Source organism: Cnephaeus nilssonii, assembly GCF_951640355.1.
Source record: "Cnephaeus nilssonii genome assembly, chromosome: 2".
Lineage (NCBI taxonomy): Eukaryota > Metazoa > Chordata > Mammalia > Chiroptera > Vespertilionidae > Cnephaeus > Cnephaeus nilssonii.
Window position 1 is genome coordinate 15,601,004 of NC_137073.1, and position 18,898 is coordinate 15,619,901.

The following is an 18,898-nucleotide window of genomic DNA, read 5'->3' on the forward strand; positions in this document are numbered from 1 at the left end:
AAAGAGGCTCAGAGCAAGAGATGATATCGTCTCTTAGCACAATTATATCAGACTAGAGGCCCGGTACACGAAATTGGTGCACTGGGGTGGGGTGAGGTCCCTCAGCCAAGCCTGCCCCCTCTCACAGGGTGGGAGCCCTCAGGAGATGTCCTACTGATGGGGAGCGGGCCTAAGCCACAGTCTGGCCTCACTCTGCAGGAGGCGACCGGGCTGATCAGGGGAAGGCACCAGCCCCATCACCCTGCTGCTGCTGCCACTGTCGCAGCCGCCAAGGTGTTTTCATCAACACGGACTCCAGTCCCTTCACCATGAAAAAATGACAACTTTCTTTAGGCATTTTCAGGATGTATCTTTCATAGGATATGACATTCTTTCTTTTTTTTTATCCTCATCTGAGGATATGTTTCCATTGATTTTTATATATTTTTTTATTGATTTTTCACAGAGAGGAAGGGAGAGGGATAGAGAGCTAGAAACATCGATGAGAGAGAAACATCGACCAGCTGCCTCCTGCACACCTCCTACTGGGGATGTGCCCGCAACCAAGGTACATGCCCTTGACCGGAATCGAACCTGGGACCTTTCAGTCCGCAGACCGATGCTCTATTCACTGAGCCAAACCGGTTTCGGCTGTTTCCATTGATTTTTAGAGAGATTGGAAGAGAGAGGGAAAGACAGAGAGAAACACCAATGTGAGAGGGACACTTCAATTGGTTGCCTTTTGCATGAGCCCTGACCTGGGCCCCGGCCAGGGAGGATCCTGCAACCTAGGTACATGCCCTTGATCAGAATGGAACCTGGACCCTGCAGTCCACAGGCCGAGGCTCTATCCACTGAGCCAAACCGGCTAGGGCAGGATATGACATTTCTTAGCCCCTCCAGCAGCACACCTTTGTTTTTTCCTCCAGGAGTGAGGTGGAAAAACCTAGATCACCTTCTTAGGTTCTTATTACCCAAGTTACCAAGAACACTGAGAGTGGCAGCTTACAGGGAGCTTAGCCAATGAGCCGTCAGAAAAGGTGTTTCCTCTGCAGCTCATGCACAGAGGACCCCCTGCATTGTGTCCGCTGGGCTTCTGTCCACTTGACTGGGGGTGTGCCCTGAGCCACATGGCAGCGACCACCTGAGGCACACCCCCAGTTCAGAGGCCCCGCATTCTGTCCGCTGTGCTTCTGTCCACCGGGCTTCTGTCAGCTGCGCTTCTGTCCGCTGGGCTGGGGGCATGCCCCGAGCCACACTGCGGGGGCCACCCGGGGCACGCCCCCAGCCCAGCGGCCCCGTGTTCTGTCCGCTGCGCTTCTGTCCGCTGGGCTGGGGGCATGCCCTGAGCCATGCGGCGGTGGCAGCTCAGAGCATGGACCCAGCCCAGCGGCCCCGCGTTCTGTCTGCTGGGCTTCTGTCCGCTGGGCACGGTCCATGCTCTGAGCACGGTCCATGCTTCTGTCCGCTTCAGCAGCTCTGAGCACGCCCCCAGCCCAGCAGTCCCGCATTTTGTCCACAGCCCTCCCTCCCTCCATGGCCTGGGCATGGAACGCTAGCGTCCAGTCCTGGCGCCACCATCTTTGGAGTGATGGTTAATGTGCATATTACCCTCTTATTATATAGGATACCTGAAAGGGTGTACCCATGTTTGCTGAGACCACTTCTGCTTTTGAAACCTCTGCTTTTGCAAGATTGAACGGAAGCCTGCAAACCTGAGTGGCCTCATTCTGGGGGGACATTTTCATATGATATGATGATTGACTGGAATGAATACTAATGACTGTGTGGGGTTCTAGTAATGTGCCAATATCTTTTGAGTCGTATATCATTTTGCTGTGTTTTGTGGCCAGAGGCCAGGGGGTGGGCTGTGAAGTAATAGAAAATATAGGTGTTGGTCTCTGCTCCTAGTTCCTGTAACAGAGTTCCTAAAACCCTTTTAATTTCCTAAGTGATAAGAGCATTAAGGGCATCTCTGGCTCTGTTTTTGGTCTCTCCCCCAGTTCCTGACACAGGGCTCTGAATCCCGTGGGATTTCTTGGGTCATAGAGGAGTGTCTTTTGTTCTAATGAGGTGACTTTGAGTGGGCTCCTGTACCTCCTGCATGGGGGCTGGTCACCCAAAGACCATGATTAGTATCTTGGAACGTTGAGCCCCACAGCTCATGTTTCAGGAAGGGGAGATGGACTGGAGATTGAGTTAGTAGCTGGTCATGCCGATGCGACGAGCTACCATAAAAATCCCAAAAGTATGGGGTTCAGAGAGCTTCAGGGTTGGTGAACATTGACATGTCGGGAGGGTGGCGCCCCAACTCTACATGGACAGAAGCTCTTGTGCTTGGTTGGGACCCTTCCAGATTTCACCCGATGTGTCTGGCTGTTTATCTGAATCCTTTGTTATATTCCCCCGAGTTCTGTGAGCTGTTCTAGCAAATAATGTGTGCTGGTCATAGGAACCTAAGCTTTGTAGTCAAGTCTCTAGAAATTGTGGGTACACTTGGTCCACTGTCTGCAATTGGCATCTGAAAATGGGGGGAGTCTCCCGGGACTGAGCCCTTAGCCTGTGGGGTGGGTGCTAACTCTGGTTAGTGTTGGAAGAGAATTTCGGGGCACTGAGCTGGTGTCAGAGAATGACTTGGCGGGGGAAGGAACCCACACAGCTGCTGTCAGAAGTGCTGTGAGTGCGGTGGTAGTCAGAGTGGAGGGGAAACACCCAGGAGGAGTGTGGGATCTGTAGCAGACTGAACCCTCCCAACCCCCATCCCAGGACCTCAGAGTGTGACTGTATTTGAAGGCAGGGCTTTCACAGGGGTGATTAAGGCAAAATGAGGCCATTAGGGTGGATCCTTATCTGACTGACTGGTGTCTTTTTTTAAAAACCTTGAGGTGTCTTTTTTGTTGTTGTTAATCCTCACCCAAGGATATTTTTTCCCCATTGATTTTCAGATAGAGTGAAAAGGAGGGAGGGAGGGAGGAAGGGAGAGAGAGAGAAAAAAAACAACACACACACATTAATGTGAGAGAGACACTAATTGGTTGCCACCTGAATGCAACCCCACCCCCCCACACCCCCCCATTGAACCCATGACCTAAGCACTGAGCCACATCTGCCAGGGCTTGACTGGTGTCTTTTTTTAAATAATATATATATTTTTTATTGGTTTCAGAGAGAGAAAGGGAGAGGGAGAGAGAGATAGAAACATCAATGATGAGAGAGAATCATTGATTGGTTGCCTCCTGCACGCCTTACTGGGGATCGAGCCCACAACCTGGGCATGTGCCCTGACAGGGAATCAAACCACTGGGCCATCGCGGCTGGGCTTGACAGGTGTGTTTTTTTTGTTTTGTTTTGTTTTTAAGGAAGAGGACATTGGACACACACAGAGGCATCCGGGCTACAGAGGAAAGACCACGTGAGGACACAGGGAAGAAGCAGCCACTTTCAAGCTAAGCAGAGAGGCCTTGGAATGGTAGGAGAAACCAAGCCTGCCTGCTCCTTGACCTTGGACTTCCAGCTTCCAGGCCTGTGAGAAAATCGCTTCTGCCATAGTTCGTCCCGGCAGCCAGCGGACTAGCGCAGGAGCTCAGGTGGTGTGGTTTGGCCTCGGGTCGCTGTCCTGCCTGCGCTTTGTCTAAAGCACACCGGGTCCTCCGGCTGCCCCGCTCCAGAGACGGCGCTGTGCCGCTCTCACCAGCCCCTCCCCGGCAAGGTGCCCACGCTTCCTCTGAACTCTTCTCTAGCTGCCTGGCCTCCGAGCCCCGGGCTCCCCGGGCGGCACGGCGAGGGCGAGGCGGGTCCCCAAACCTCTGCCGCTGGGACCTGCTTCCCTTGCGCTCCAGCCCTCCGAGGATGCTCCTAGACTAGGATGTCTCCTGTCCGCGGAGAAAGCGCACGGGCCCGGGCGGCTCCAGGTCCGGGATTCGGGGGAGCCTGGGCCCCGCGCGCGGAGGCTGAGACCCGCGCAGCCCAGGCGGCTGCGGGAATGAACCCGGGGCCACCGGCGCCGCCCGGGCCCACGGGGCGCACCGGCTGCCGCCCGCCTCCGGGCGCGGGGTCCGGGGACGGTGGCTGGGGGAGGGGAGGGGCGGGGAGCCGCTCCTTCCCGGGGAGCCGGCTGCGGGCCTGAGAAAGCAGAAGTGAGCCGCGCGCCCCCGAGTCCCACCGGCGCCGGGACCTGGGAAGAGAAACTTGCGGCCGGGGCTCCTCGCCACCCCCGCCCCGCCCCGCCCCCGGGCCCGCCCAGAGCTGAAGGAGGTCCACTAGGTCCGGGCCCGGGACGGGGCCACCACCTGGCCCGCCCCGTCTCGCTGGATGTCGGAAAATTGGGCCATTTCCCGGCCGCGCTTTCACCGCTAACCGGGGTGTGCCCGCCCCGCCCCGCCCCGCCCCGCGCCCCCCACCCCCCGCGGAGGGAGGGGCCGCCGGGGCCGTGCGGCGCCGGCACTGGACCGGCCGGGACCCCTCGAAGCCGTCGCAGCAGGCCCAGCGCCCCTGGACCCTCCGCTGGACGCCACACACCCCTGCTCCGTGCTGCCCGGGCCCCTGACCCCTGGGCGGCCCCCCATCCTCCCGCCCGCCCCTCCTCCCAGCACCAGGTGCCCCGCCCTAGCCTCCCCGGTCTCCTCCCCGGGCCCCGGGCGGCTCGGGTCCGGCCCCCGGGAGCCCCACGCTGCCCCGCAGGCGCGCGCCATGCTCCGGCTCCTGGCGCCGCTGCTGCTGGTGCTGCTCCCGCCGCCGCTGCCCGCGCGCGCCCCGGAGCCCGCGGCGCAGGACGTGAGCCTGGGCTTGGTGAGTGGGGTCTCCGGCTTCTGGGGTTTGCAGGGGCGCGGGGAGAGGGAAGCTGGTGCCGGACACCTAGGTCGGGCTGAGCGCTGATTCAAATGTCCGCAGAGGGACCGAGTGGGCATGGGGTCTGGGAACCCGGATTCCAGGGAACGTCGGGTTTGGGACCGTGATTTGAAGATTGGAACGGGACTGGGGGGTGGGGGGGACCAGGACTCGGGTCTAGATGAAGACCGCCAGCCCAGGGCGGGAGGGCAGGACCTGGAGAGGCGCCCTGGGCTCCTGACCGGTGAGCGGTGCGGCTTTCCCAAGGCGGAGGGGAGGCAGAGTCCCATCGCTCCCGCCCTTCCCGCTTCACCTGCTCACTTCTCCCGCCCAGGACTGGCTGACCCGCTATGGCTACCTGCCACCCCCCCACCCAGCCCAGGCCCAGCTGCAGAGCCCCGAAAAGCTGCGGGACGCCATCAAGGTGATGCAGAGGTTCGCTGGGCTGCCTGAGACCGGCCTCCTGGGTAGGTGCCCCCAGCCCTGCCCCCGCACCCGGCCTGACCATCACCCAGCTGTTCTTAAACCTCAGCGTGCGCCTGGGTCATGGGGGTTATGGCGGTGCTGATCTCAGGCCCTCACCCAAGAAACCCTCAAGCATTCCTCTTCCAATAAGTATGTGTCGGGAATCGCTTACGTGAGAGGCCATTTCAGGCCTGGACCCCGAGTGAACAGAGTAGATAAGTCCCTGCTCTCCTAGAGCTAACCTTCCGGAGACAGATACATTCTGGAGACCAGAAACAGAAATAGGCAAGATAATTTCAGATAGTGGTGTTTCGAAGAAAATAAAATGCTAATGGTGTTGAGGGGCTGGGCTGGTCAGGTCAGGGTCCTCTGACAGGTGTCATATGAGTCCAGAGGAATTCCTATCACACAGAGAACTCATAGGACACCAAGAGGAGGAGCCAGCCCCGGGAAGATGCGGGAGAAGAGTGTACCAGGCCAGTGCAAAGGCCCTGTGGCCGGCACAGGCTGTGCACCTGTGAGGAGAGAGGGCTAAGGAGCTAAGCAGAGGCCTGGTGGGAGGAGGCTTGAAAGGTGTTTGGGTTTGATTCCAAAGCACGGTAAGAAACCATGGAAGGGTTTGAAGGGGGAAGGCAACTTGGACTGTTTTTGCAGTTTTGCATTTATTTCCTTTGGTTGCTGATGGAGAATGGTGGGTGGGGAACACGGAGGCCAGCAAGGAGGTCACGCAGCGTCCAGGCAAGGGCTGATGGAGGAACGTGTGATGAGACGTGGCTGAATCCAGAGTGCCCGTTTTGGAGGCAGAGCTGAGGAGCTCCTCTGTTGGGTGAAATGGGGAAGAAGAGAGAAGTGGTGGGTTCCTGGCTAGCTGTGAGGGAAGGCGGGGTGTTTCCCTGCCCTGGCCACTGCCCCGCAGTGCTTGGCATCTACACGTGCTCAATTACACATCGTGGCCTCAGCCATCGAGGTGAGGTTTGACCTTCTGTTGAGGAGGAGGAGACTGCCGGGCATTGAGCTTAGCTGGAAAAGGGGGTTCCAGGCAGCTCTCACCCAGGAAGGGGTGGTTAGTCACAGGAAACCAGAGACCCAACCGGCATGGGGACTCTGGACTTTATCCAGACACGATAGGGTCTTGGAACTTACGGTGTGGGGTGTGGGCACCCTCCTAGGGGTTTCCAGCCTCAGAAGGAGGAGTTTGCACTGCACCCCCAGGGCTCCCTTCTTGAGTCCAATTGCCAGGGCTCAGGGAAGCTCCCCGCCTGAGGCTCCGAGCACCACCTGGAGGCAGCCAGTCCCTCCCGGGCCAGGTGCTGGTTTGTAGGAGCTGGCTTACAGAATCAGACTGCCTGGGTTCGAATCCAAGTGGGGGCGCGTTTCTTAATCTCCCTGAACCTGTTTCCTATGTGGGAAGCTAGCTGGCACCATGATTAGGGCAGGTTGTCCTGCTGATCCCGCTTCCCCAACCTACCCCACAGACCCAGTGACCATGGCCACCATGCACAAGCCCCGCTGCTCTCTGCCCGACGTGCTGGGGGTGGCAGAGCTGGTTAGGCGGCGCCGCCGTCGCTATGCTCTGAGCGGCAGTATTTGGAAGAAGCGAACCCTGACCTGGAGGTAGGTCCTGGTGCCTACCCCTCCCTGGGCTGGCCTGCTGGGCCCTGGGCCCTGTCTCCCAGGCTATCCTTACCCCCCACTCCTCTTTCCCCAGGATACACTCCTTCCCCCGGAGCTCCGCATTGAGCCAGGAGACTGTGCGGATTCTCATGCACCATGCCTTGACCACCTGGGGTATTGAGTCAGGCCTCAAATTCCAGGAGGTGGGTTCTCAGGGCCCACCAGAGCCGGATATCCTCATCGACTTTGTCCGGGCCTACCACCAGGACAGTTACCCTTTCGACGGGCAGGGGGGGACCCTCGCCCACGCCTTCTTCCCCGGGGAGCATTCCATCTCTGGGGACACTCACTTCGACGATGAGGAAATCTGGACTTTTGGGTCAAAAGGTACAATGTCCCTTCTTCTGAGAAGTCCTCTCCCCAGGTCTGTCTGTCCTTAAGAACTAGGTTTAAATTACATTGATTGATGGAGGCCGTATCCGTTGGGCTTCTCCAGGAAAATAGAACCAATAAGATGTGTGTGTGTGCACATGGGTATGCTTTATTTTAAGGAATTGGTACACGGAATTGTGGGACTGGCAAGTCCAAAATCTGTAAGGCAGGCCCACAGGTGAGAATTGATGTTGCCATTTTGAGTCCAAAATCTGTAGGGCCAGCCAGCTGGCTGGAAACCCAAGCAGGCTTTCTATGTTGCAGTCCGAAGGCAGAATTCTTTTTCAGGGGAAAGCTCAGTTTTTTGGCTCTTAAGCCCTTCAGCTAATTAGGTGAGGCCCACCCACACAGTATGGAGAGTAAGCTGCTTTACTTAAAATTACACCTACAAAATAACCTCCATAGCAACGTCGAGGCTGGCATTTGACCAAGCAACTGGGTGCCGTAGTCTGGCCACTCTGACATGGAAAATGACCCGTCAAAGGGGCCTGTCAGATGCCCAGCTCCGAGCTGGGCCGAGAACTTAAAAGAGGCAAAAACCAGTTCTGGGCAGCAGCTGAGTCAGAAGAGGACGTGGCGGTTGCTCCACATCATGACACAACTACAAGGAGTTACAACAGGGAAGTCCTCAAGCCTGCAGGTGGTCAGAGAGAGGACTGATTTGAGGCTTTGGGCTGCAAGAGACTTCGGAAGCAGTGACTCTGATTTCTCTCTCTCTCTCTCTCTCTCTCTCTCTCTCTCACACACACACACACACACACACACACACACACTGAGTGCCAACTAGCACACAAGGTCCTGCTCTCCTGGAGTATACAGGGAGGGGGTGAGGTTCAATATGGAAGCGCAAGCCAGTGAGCCGGCTGAGTGCAGGATAGTCGTGGTGGTCAGGGATGAGAGCACTGGGGTGGGAAATGGCCTAGGACAGTGGGGGCTGGGAGGCAAAAAATACAGTGTCAGGAGGCAGACCATGGAGGGTGGATGGGAGGTTTCATGTCACACAAGGGGCCTTGGAGAGCACGGGAGGAGTCTGAATTGTAGGATTCTGAAGGAATAGATGTGGACGGTTTTGCATTCTAGAAATGCCACTGGCTGCGGTGCAGGGCAAGATAGGGCAGGAAGGCAGAAGGTTGCTACAGAGTCAATGTGAGGATGGTGGTGGGAGAAGGGGGTTGGTGAATGGAGGGCAGTGGGTGGCTCTGAGGGAAGTTTAATCAGGATGGGTAAAGGTTGGGGTCTGACTGGATCCTGGGGGCAGAGGGTATAGGAGGTTGGCGTGCTGGCCCCTGGAGGACAGTCCTGTTAATGCAGGTGGGAAGTGTGGGAGCAGGAGAAGCAGGCTGCGGGAAGGTAGGGGTGAGTTTACGTGGGTGTGTGTCTGCAGTGCTTATGGGCAGTCAGTGCAACTAGTGCAAGCAATGGTGGTTCAGTATGTTGCTCTAGAACAGTGGTCGGCAAACTCATCAGTCAACAGAGCCAAATATCAACAGTACAACGACTGAAATTTCTTTTGAGAGCCGAAAACCGACTTCTGCGCGTGGGCCACGAAGTTCCAATCGCACTGTACGTGCGCGCCCGCACATGGTATTTTGTGGAAGAGCCACACTCAAGGGGCCAAAGAGCCGCATGTGGCTCGCGAGCCGCGGTTTGCCGACCACTGCTCCAGAGCTTGGACTCCTCTGACTTAGGTCAGGTCCCTCAGAACGGGAGCTCCCGATGTAAATTCTTACGCAAGCGGTTTCTCAGGGGTACGCTCTCAGGGGAAAGGGAAGCAGGGGAAGACTGGGGAAAGAGCTGAGCAAGGATGTGGTCTCGGCCAGAGGAGCCTGACCCCACTAGGAGCTCTGGAGCACAAATGGTGCCACAGGGTTGGTCCTCCCTGGAGACGAAGTGCCCAGCTCTCCTAGTCCTGCATCCGTCCGCCATTGTGACCTGCTGGGCAGAAGTGGCCTGGGAGGGAGAGAGGGCCATTTTCTGAGGAAGGGGGCAGCCAGGGCATAGGCACACAGGCTCAGAGAGGTTTGGGGCAAGGTACAGCTAGCAGCCACAATAGTGAGACTGTGTGACACAGCATTTAAGAACACAAGCTCTCGCTGGCTCGTGTGGTTCAGTGGGTTGGGTGTCATCCCCTGCACTGAAAGGTTGTAGGTTTGATTCCCAAGGCACGTGTCTGGGTTTCAGGCTCGATCCCCAGTAGAGGGCATGCAGGAGGCAGCCTATCAATGTCTCTCTCTTTCTCTCTCTCCCTACCCCTCTCTCTCTCTTCCTCTCAAAAACAAAACACAACAAAAGATTGCAAGCTTGAAGCAGACAAGGCTGGGATCCTCTGTTTGCTATGTGTATAAGTTACTTGACATCAGTGTGCTTAGTTTTTGCACTGAGAAATGGGAATAATATTACCTGTTGGTAGCGTGGACTTACGGATTAAGTGAGCAATTCGCCTCCAGCTCTCTGCACAAGGCCTGACAAGAGTAGTGCTCTGTTCATTGCCAGCTGCTGTCTGATCTGGGCCTGATGGCAGATTTAAGAGTCAGAGGTCCTGGGGGGTTGGTAAGGAGGGGAGTGTGGCATGTGAAGGTCGAATATAGAGCTGTGGAGAGCCCCATAGCAAAGGGGAAGGCGGCAGGGGAGGGGGAATCAAAGAAATAAAGAACAGGCCGAAAGGTGATCAAGAACAAGAGTGAAAGAGGAAGCGGCCAGCATGGCGAACCAATCCCGTGTGTGACATGGGCTTGGATTCGGCCATCTGGGAATGAAGTGACCTTAGTGCCTGTAGGCTTGGTGGGTGGGGGAAGAATCCAGACCACACAGTAGGGGTAGGCGTGAGAGGAACTGAGGAAGTGGATGGACAGGTCTAGGGAGTGTCTTAGGATGCGGGGGTCTTGAGAGCACTCAGGATGCCGAATGAATTAATAGAAAGAGAGGGTTGGTGGATGGACGGATAAACAGACAGATGGATGGATGGAGGCATGGGAGGGTGCAGGCATGGACGAATGGGTGGGGCATTGTTCTTGTCCTAGAGGAGTTGAGCAAGGCAGGGTCCTGGAACAGGGCAGGGCAGCAGGTGAGCATGGGCGAGATGAGGCTATCCGTTCTGGGTACACAGGAAGTTACATAGGACGGCCTGTCTTGAAATAGGAAATGCATTTGTCACCTAAGAGTTGGGGGCTGGACCTGGGTGGTAACTTGAGGGGCTGTGGGCTTGGAATTGAGGCTGAGCGCCTGAGAGCAAAGCAGCTTCCAGCCGGGGCCCAGGGCAAGTTTTAAGAGAGAGAAGGTGTTGCGGACCCCCATAGACCCGTGGTCGGCAAACTGCGGCTCGCGAGCCACATGCGGCTCTTTGGCCCCTTGAGTGTGGCTCTTCCACAAAATACCACGGCCTGGGCGAGTCTATTTTGAAGAAGTGGCGTTAGAAGAAGTTTTAAGTTTAAAAAATTTGGCTCTCAAAAGAAATTTCAATGGTTGTACTGTTGATATTTGGCTCTGTTGGGTAATTTCCCCCAGCTGCATAGCATGAGAAGAGTGCACGGAAGGGGTGTGGCCAAAGGAAAGGCAAGACAGGGCGGTGGGGGGGGGGGGTGAAAGATGAAAGAGTTCTACCTGATTAAGGTACCTCACTTGCCCTGGCCAGTGTTGTTAGGTGGTTAGAGTGTTGGCCCAAGCATGGATTCCCAGTCAAGGGGACATACCTAGGTTTCGGGGTTTGCCCAGTAGGACAAGCGGGGGAGGCAACCAGCCAATGGACATCGATGTTTCTCTTTCTCTTTCTCTCTCTCTCACTCTCTCTCTCTCTCCCTCCCTCCTCCCTCCCTCCCTTCCTCCTTTCCACTCTCTCTGAAAAGCAATGGGAAAAATACCCTCATGTGAGGACAACAACAACAACAACAGCAACAACAACAAAAACCACCAAACTTCCTCATTTCTCAGAAAAAGGGCTCAGAGCAATGGGAAACCCACAGGCAACATAGGAAGTCATCAGGACACATGAGTGTGAACAAGACCATCTGAAGTCATTGCTGAGAGCAGGCCAGCACAGCCAGAGTCCTCAGCCTGGGTTTCAGCTGCCGTCCACCCGACCTCTCAGTGCCTCGGTATCCTGGCCTGTAAACTGTGGCTGGAGGTCGAGGTTTTGTGAGAAGTAAATGAGGACAAGTGTTTGACTTACACATTTCACTCTTAGACTCTCACTTAGTAGCTGAGAGAAAATGGCTTCTCAGTTCCCTAGGCCATGTCCAATTAACCCACGTTCAACACTGCTGGTGCCCGTTAGAGATTTCCATGAAGTAAATCGACATCGGGGGAAATCTATGCCTCCTGGGGGCTGCTCACCCCTCTTACGGTCTCTGTCTCTTTTGGCCTCTCACCTGCTAAGCAGGAGCCAGCAGGAAGCTTGTGGATGGATGAGGAGCTGAGGTTTGGCCAGCAACTGGGAACGGAAAGAGGCTTGCTTCTGGCGCCGGGGCTGGGTCCCCAAGGAAGAGGCCTCGGTGTTCCGTGTTCCGAGAGAGGCTGGGAGTGAGGCTGAGCACCCAGGCCAGCAGACTGTGGTCAGAGAGTGCATGCTGAGGCTGCGGGTTCTGAGGAGATGGATGGAGGCTGCAGTGGTGGGGAGGAGAGGCCAGGACCCCAGGGAGGTGGGGAGGGGTGGAGGCTGTGGGAGGGAGAGATGGGGAAGGGCCATAGAGATGGGAGGAGGGGAGGTGGGAGGACCATGGGGGTGGGAGTGGGATTCTGAAGGCTCGGGAGCAGAGGCCAAGGTGATTGAGCAGCATTCCTCGTGGGAGGGAGTGGGGAGGGTGTCGAGGGGTGGGGACCTCTGACCACTGGCTGGAGCTGGGAGAGGGAAACTCAAAAGGCTGGGACTTCCTTGAGAGAACTGTGTGCACCCCAGGCTCCTGCTTCCCCTCCCCCATGTTTCTTTGGGCAGGCCTACGTCATGAGGCTAGTCTTCCTTGGGCCAGACTGTCTCCTCCTGCCCTTTCCCTAACCTGCTCTACGGGTCATTTAAGCCCAGTATCCCAGGGTCTAGCACTGCCAAGCAAAAATAGTTGCTGAATAAGTCAACTCACACAGGAAGGATGAAGTGGCTCAGGGAGGCTTTTGGGCAGAGGACGCTGTGACCACCTCTGAGGGTCTCCTGGCTGTTCCTGGCTGCCAGCAGGCCCCGCTCCCAGGGGCTTCCTCGCTGCCGCGTTCCTGGCGGCTCCAGCTCCAGCCCAGTCTCCCTTCTTCCCCAGATGGTGAGGGGACAGACCTGTTTGCTGTGGCAGTTCATGAGTTTGGCCACGCACTGGGCCTGGGCCACTCCTCTGCCCCTGACTCCATCATGAGGCCCTTTTACCAGGGTCCCGTCGGGGATCCCACCAAGTACCGCCTGTCCCAAGACGACCGTGAAGGCCTGCAGCAGCTCTACGGTACAGGGAGTTGTGTGTGTGTGTGTGGGGGTGCTCCCCATGTGGCCTCTGCAGCAGGGTCGGGGAACACATGTCTCTCTGACTCTCTCTACAGGGAAAGCACCCCAATCCCCGTATGATGAGCCCACAAGGAAACCCCTGGCTCCTCCTCCCCCGCCCCCTGCCCTGCCCCCAGGCAGGTGAGTCCTCCTCCAGCTTTGCAATCTTGGGTGAGCTGCCTCCCCGTGGTGTCCTCTTTGGTGAGGGGGCTTGGTAAGAGTCCCTGCCCCCCCCAGGGCTGTCCTCAAGGTGAAGTACAGAGAGGAGGAGTCCTGACCCCTTTCTCCTCACCTCTCCTTTCCTCCTCAGCCCCTCCCTTCCTGTCCCCGATCGCTGTGCTGGCAGTTTTGATGCTGTCGCCAACATCCGTGGGGAAACCTTCTTCTTTAAAGGTGAGTCACTTGGGATCTTCCACGGCCCCATAGAATTGGTTTCCTACCCACTCAGGGTGACCCACCAGGCCTGTGGGGTTTCCCAGGATACGGACTTTCAAGTTGGGTGGGAGTGGCTCTCTGTGGAGCACACCAGTGACTGCCCTTCCCCAATACCTTTCTTTCCCCAGCACACACTCTTGGAAGCTCCCCTGAGCCTTTCCGCCCCTACCTCCCCCGGGCTATATCCTTGCCTTTTCTCCTAAGCCCTACTTTTGCCTCTGTAACTTGCTTCCTGAGCCCACCCAGCTCAGCTGGCTCACTTATCCCAGGGCTCACTTCTTCTACCTGTGTGACTTTCTATGTAAACTTTTGCTTGTACTTGAAAAACAAACAAACAAATTGGAGGTGGAGGTAGAAGGAAAGTCCTGGGCCAGCTGGTCACCCTAGAGCCACTGGACCCTTTGATTTCCAGGTGGACCTCCCACCCGGCACTGAGTCCCAGCCGCACCCTCTGGGGGACAAGGCCATTTGCCACCTCACGCTCCAGGCCCATCCCTTCTCCCACAGGCCCCTGGTTCTGGCGCCTCCAACCCTCGGGACAGCTGGTGTCCCCCCGGCCTGCCAGGCTCCACCGCTTCTGGGAGGGGCTGCCCCCCAAGGTGAATGTCATCCAGGCTGCCTACACCCGGCACCGAGATGGCCGAATCCTACTCTTCAGTGGTGAGTGGGGAGCCCCACGGGGCCGGGCCGGGCCGGGCCGAGGCGGGCGTGGGCGCAGTTGCTCACCGGGCTCCCTCCCTGCAGGCACACAGTTCTGGGTGTTCAAGGACCGGCAGCTAGAGGGCGCCGCGCGGCCGCTGGCCGAGCTGGGGCTGCCGGCCGGGGAGGAGGTGGACGCCGTGTTCTCGTGGCCGCTCAACGGGAAGACCTACCTGGTCCGGGGCCACCGCTACTGGCGGTTCGACGAGGCGGCAGCGCGCCCGGACCCTGGCTACCCGCGCGACCTGAGCCTCTGGGAGGGGGCGCCTCCCAGCCCCGACGATGTCGCCGTCAGCAACGACGGTAGGAGAGCGCGCGCCCCGGCTTGCAAGCTACTGGCCCTGGGGTTGGGACTCGGGGTCCTCCCGGGGGGTTGCGGGGGGTTGCGGGGAGCCCTCGGGTGGGCGGGGCTCGGGCAGCCCGCACCAGCCCAGCAGCGTTCCCGCCCGCCTTGCAGGGGACACCTACTTCTTCAAGGGCGCCCACTACTGGCGCTTTCCCAAGGGCAGCGTCAAGGCCGAGCCGGACTCCCCCCAGCCCATGGGCCCCCGGTGGCTGGACTGCCCGGCCCCCAGCGCCGGCCCTCGCGCCCCCAGGCCCCCCAGAGCGACTCTCCAGCCCGGACCCTGCAATTGTCAGTGCGAGATCAACCAGGCCGCCGGGCGGTTGTCCTCGGCTTCGTTGTTGTCGGTGTCCCTCCTGCTGCTCCTTCTGCCCCTGCTGGTGGGCGACATCACCTCCCGCTGAGGGCGGCCGGTCCTCCCACCGCCGGCCTCTAGGGGGCGGTGATCGCGGCCCCGCCCCATGCTCTGTTCCCAGGGCGGCCCCGCATGGTGGGTAGAGCTGAGCCCTGGGGATAGGGGGTGGGTGGGGTGGGTGGGAGCCAAAGGCGGGCCCTGGAACCGCACACAGGAAGTGCTCAGCCTCCCTCCCCCCCACCCCCACCCCCGCCTCCACCGGCTCTGGCCGCCCCGGGACTGTGCTTTTCCCGGAATGGCTGGCTGTTCTCAGAACACAGCCTGCTGACTCCTTGCAGCGCAAGCCCTGCCTGGCAACAGCGGCTCAGGTGCCAGGGTCTTTAGGGGACAGGCCTGATTGGGAGACTGAACCCCAGCACGCCCTCCCCCCTCACTTTTCCCGAAGTTTCTCACCCGCTACCGCTTCCACCAGGTCCCAGTCAACACCACATGGGCGGGGAACTGGGACCCAGGCCTGAGACCACCCCGGGACACCAGTGCTGCACGTTCTGAGTGACACCGATGACCACAAGGGTGACCTTCCACAATCTGGCCCCTGGACCTCCTTGCTGGTCGCCACCCTGAATCCGGAATTGTTCCATTCAATAGGACGCCCTCCCTATCTTTAAAAACCTCTATTTTTTGCCTCCACGCCGCGTGTCTGCAGTTCCCTCAAGGAGAACCCCTTGGCTCCCGTCCGCTCAATGCTGACCGAAAGACAGTAGATTGAGTGCTCTCTGAACCTGGCTCACTGCTCCCTCAGCACTCCTGGGTGATGAGTGGGTGAAGCCTGAGCCATCTCGTTCATTTCCCACTCTCCACAGAACTCAGGATCTAAATCAGTGCCTCTGGAACTGTGCTTCTGGAACATTCCACATCAGAATCACCGGGGAGCTTTAAAAAGCAAATCCCATGCCCTCACCCTGAATCTTCACCTGGGATGGGGCCAGAAGCCTGCATTTGAGCAAGCTGGGGTGGGGGTGGGATGGCCTGATGGGCAAGGAGGCTGCCTTGTGGCTTTGCTGGGTCTCTGCCGTGTTCTCCCAGGAGCCAACCTTTTCATGTCTCCTACAGAGCCAAGCTGATGGCCACGGTTGATAGGGGTCACCCCCATGGTTGGAGTCACTTAGGGGCCTTTTCTTGGGTTGCTGCCCAGCCTCCTGCTCCCCAGTGCTCCCCGGGGCTGAGGCTGTGGGCTGCAGTCCCAGTGAGCACAGACAGTGCCTGCTGTTTATCAAGGCAAGCAGACCCGTGTGAAGACAACAGCCAGGCACATCTTTGACCAGTCAGTCCATGACCTGAGTACTCGAAACCATCTGAGGCTCTGTCAGGATCCTTTTTAAGTACAAGGAGGGGGAAATTTGTATTTTAAAAGCTTATCAGGTTGGTTTGGCTCAGTGGATAGAACGTCAGCCTGCGGACTGAAGAGTTCCGGGTTTGAATCTGGTCAAGGACACATGCCCAGGTTGCGAGCTTGATCCCAGGTAGGGGGCATGCAGGAGGCAGCCGATCAATGATTCTCTCTAATTACTGATGTTTCTATCTCTCCCTCTCCCTTCCTGTCTGAAATCAATAAAAATATGTTTTAAAAAAAGGTAGCTTTTCTGTCGGGGCACATGCCCTGGTTGCAGGCTCAATCTCTGGTGGGGGGTGTGCAGGAGGCAGCCATCTAACTCTCTCTAAAGGGAAAGCACCTCGAACCCTGTATAATGAGCCCTGATGTATTTCTCTCATCAATGTTTCTCCTTCCCTCTCCCTCTCTCTAAAAAAAAAATAAATCAATAAAAACATTTTTTTTTAAGTGGTACAGTGCACAATGAAACACAAAATGTCTTCAGATGGTGGCTTTTGTGCGACAGTCATGGAGGAGTGGAGTGTTATGGGGGGTCAGGGAGCCGGGCTTCGGCAGACAAAGTGCAGAAGTAACACTTGTACCTGAACAGGAGCAGCTCCCTTCTCTCCCACCCTGGAATTCAAAGACAGCTCAAGGAAGGATCTGGACTTCCTAGTGTGGAAAGGGGGTTTCAGACAATTGAATGGCGTTTTAAGGGACAGGGAGATGTCAGCTGAGGTCCCGTTAACCCAAGTGAGACTTGCACTAAGGAAGTGTGATGTGTAGGTCTGTCCTTATGGGGCTCATGAGTGGCCTTCAGGGGCCAGGTTCTCTTTGAGGATCTTAGGGGTTGAATTGTGTTCCTCCACAAATTCGTATGCTGAAGCCCTAACCCCCGTACTTCAGAATGTCACCTTACTAGGAGACAGGGTCTTTATGAAGGGAGCCAGGTTAAATGAGGTCACTAGGGCAGCCCCTCATCCAGTAGAACCAGTGTCCTCATAAAAGTGGGAAGTTAGCAGACAGGCATGGATACAGGGAGAATGCCATGTGAACATGAAGACGGCATCTACAAACCCAGGAGCCTTCCCTTGCAGCTTCAGAAGGAACCAACTCGCCCTGACTGGTTTGGCTCAGTGGATAGAGCGTCGGCCTGCAGACTCAAGGGTCCCAGGTTCGATTCCGGTCAAGGGCATGTACCTTGGTTGCGGGCACATCCCCAATGGGGAGTGTGCAGGAGGCAGCTGATCGATGTTTCTCTCTCATCGATGTTTCTAACTCTATCCCTCTCCCTTCCTCTCTGTAAAATATGTTAAAAAAAGAAAGAAGGAACCAACTCTGCCAACAGCTTGATTTAGACTGCTAGCCTCCAGAGCTGTGAGAAAATCAGTTCGTGTGGTATAGCCACCCAGTCCATGGTGCATTGTTCTGGCAGCCCTGGGACACTAATACAGAGGGCAAGACAGTGGCTGTGCTGAGCTGTGTGGGGCTATGCGTGAAAAAGCCGCCTCAGGGGTCTTGCAGGTCTTGCCATCTCCCGAGCCTGCTGTTGCTATAGTGTTATGGAATATGCAATTTATGGAATTGGTGCAGGAGAGAGAGCTGGACACTCTGAGGTTTCAGGAAAAGCCTTTATTCAAAGCAGCACTGCTAGTTCAGGGGACTCTGAGATCCAGATCCTGAACAACATCTTAGACAATGAGATTTTTCTCTTTATATATTTCTGAGTTTCTTTGTTCCCTAACTACTATGCTTCTGTAGTGGACTCTCACAGCTCCCCCCCCCCCAACCCTCGACCGCCCCGCCTTCGAGCCTTCAAGAATCAATGGTGAACTTAGATCGTATCTAATGTCCATCATGGATGATGCCAGTGACCTCCCTCTAATGAAGTTGTTACATCCTTGGTTCATGACCCTTGTAGATTGGGAGTATCTAGATAAATAGCTCTTACAGGACCAGATAACTAAGGGAGGGGAATTGATTTTCTGAATGTGCATTAGGGACAGTGATTAACTAGGTACAGAGTCCAGCTGCTAGTCTCCTACATTCTTTCACAAATGGAGTTAATTATCAGCTAGCAAGAGTGTGCAGGGAGAGAAACCAAGATGGCAGCATAGGTAAACACCTAAACTGCTGCTTTGCAAAACAATTTCAAAACTACAACTAAAAGACAAAACGTCTATCACCCAGAACCACGGGAAAGCTGGCTGAGTGGAAGTTCTACAACTAGAAGGAAAGAGAAAAGAGCATTGAGACGTGCACAAGCGCTGAAAAGCTGAGGTACGGAGGTGCGCGAATCGGGCTGGCGGCGGGCGTCTGGGTGTGCTGCTTCTTTCAACCCGAAGGGAGACAAGCTCCTGATTACTCTGAACTCCAGTTTCTGGGGAGACGCTGGGGACCCAAACTCCTATGGGGAGAAGCTGGACTGTCTGCCATCGGGTCGGAAAGTGAGGGTGACTTTCTTGCAGAGGTGCGCCCCGCAATCATTGTTTACTGCGCTGGGGCACGGGACGTGGGGAGTTGGAAACGTGGAAACGCAGAGACAGCTGACTGATAGTCATCGCTGTTTGCCACGCCCTACCCCAGTGACTCCCTGAGACCCCGCCCCACACAATCTACAAACCCACCCAAGCTCCACGCAGCAGCTTTTGCATATAAATGGCCTGCCCTATCGCAGCTTAACCTAACAAACTGCAGCTCTGGTCAGACAGCTCCAACACCTCCAAACCCCAATCAAAGAGGAGAAAACTGTAGTTCTCGCTGTAGCTCCTGTTGGGTGGCCTCAGACAAAGCCACCCTACCAACTCAGGGAAGCAGCGAAAATGTGGAGACAAAGAAACAGATCACAAATGAAAGAAATGGAGGAAAACAAATGACTGGAGATAGAGTTCAAAACCACAGTTATAAGGTTTTTCAAGAATTTCC

General features: G+C 56.6%; 1 protein-coding gene across 1 annotated transcript; it reads left to right on the forward strand.

Moving 5' to 3' along the window:
- The first annotated feature begins 4,430 nt into the window (after nt 1-4,430).
- Nucleotides 4,431-16,397, forward strand: MMP25 (matrix metallopeptidase 25). Its single transcript, XM_079795562.1, has 10 exons — nt 4,431-4,767; nt 5,141-5,273; nt 6,747-6,885; nt 6,980-7,272; nt 12,555-12,731; nt 12,826-12,910; nt 13,080-13,162; nt 13,712-13,864; nt 13,949-14,206; nt 14,361-16,397. Exons 1-10 carry the CDS (start codon nt 4,669-4,671, stop codon nt 14,648-14,650), a joined length of 1,710 nt encoding a protein of 569 aa, XP_079651688.1. The 5' UTR covers nt 4,431-4,668; the 3' UTR covers nt 14,651-16,397.
- The last annotated feature ends 2,501 nt before the right edge of the window (nt 16,398-18,898 follow it).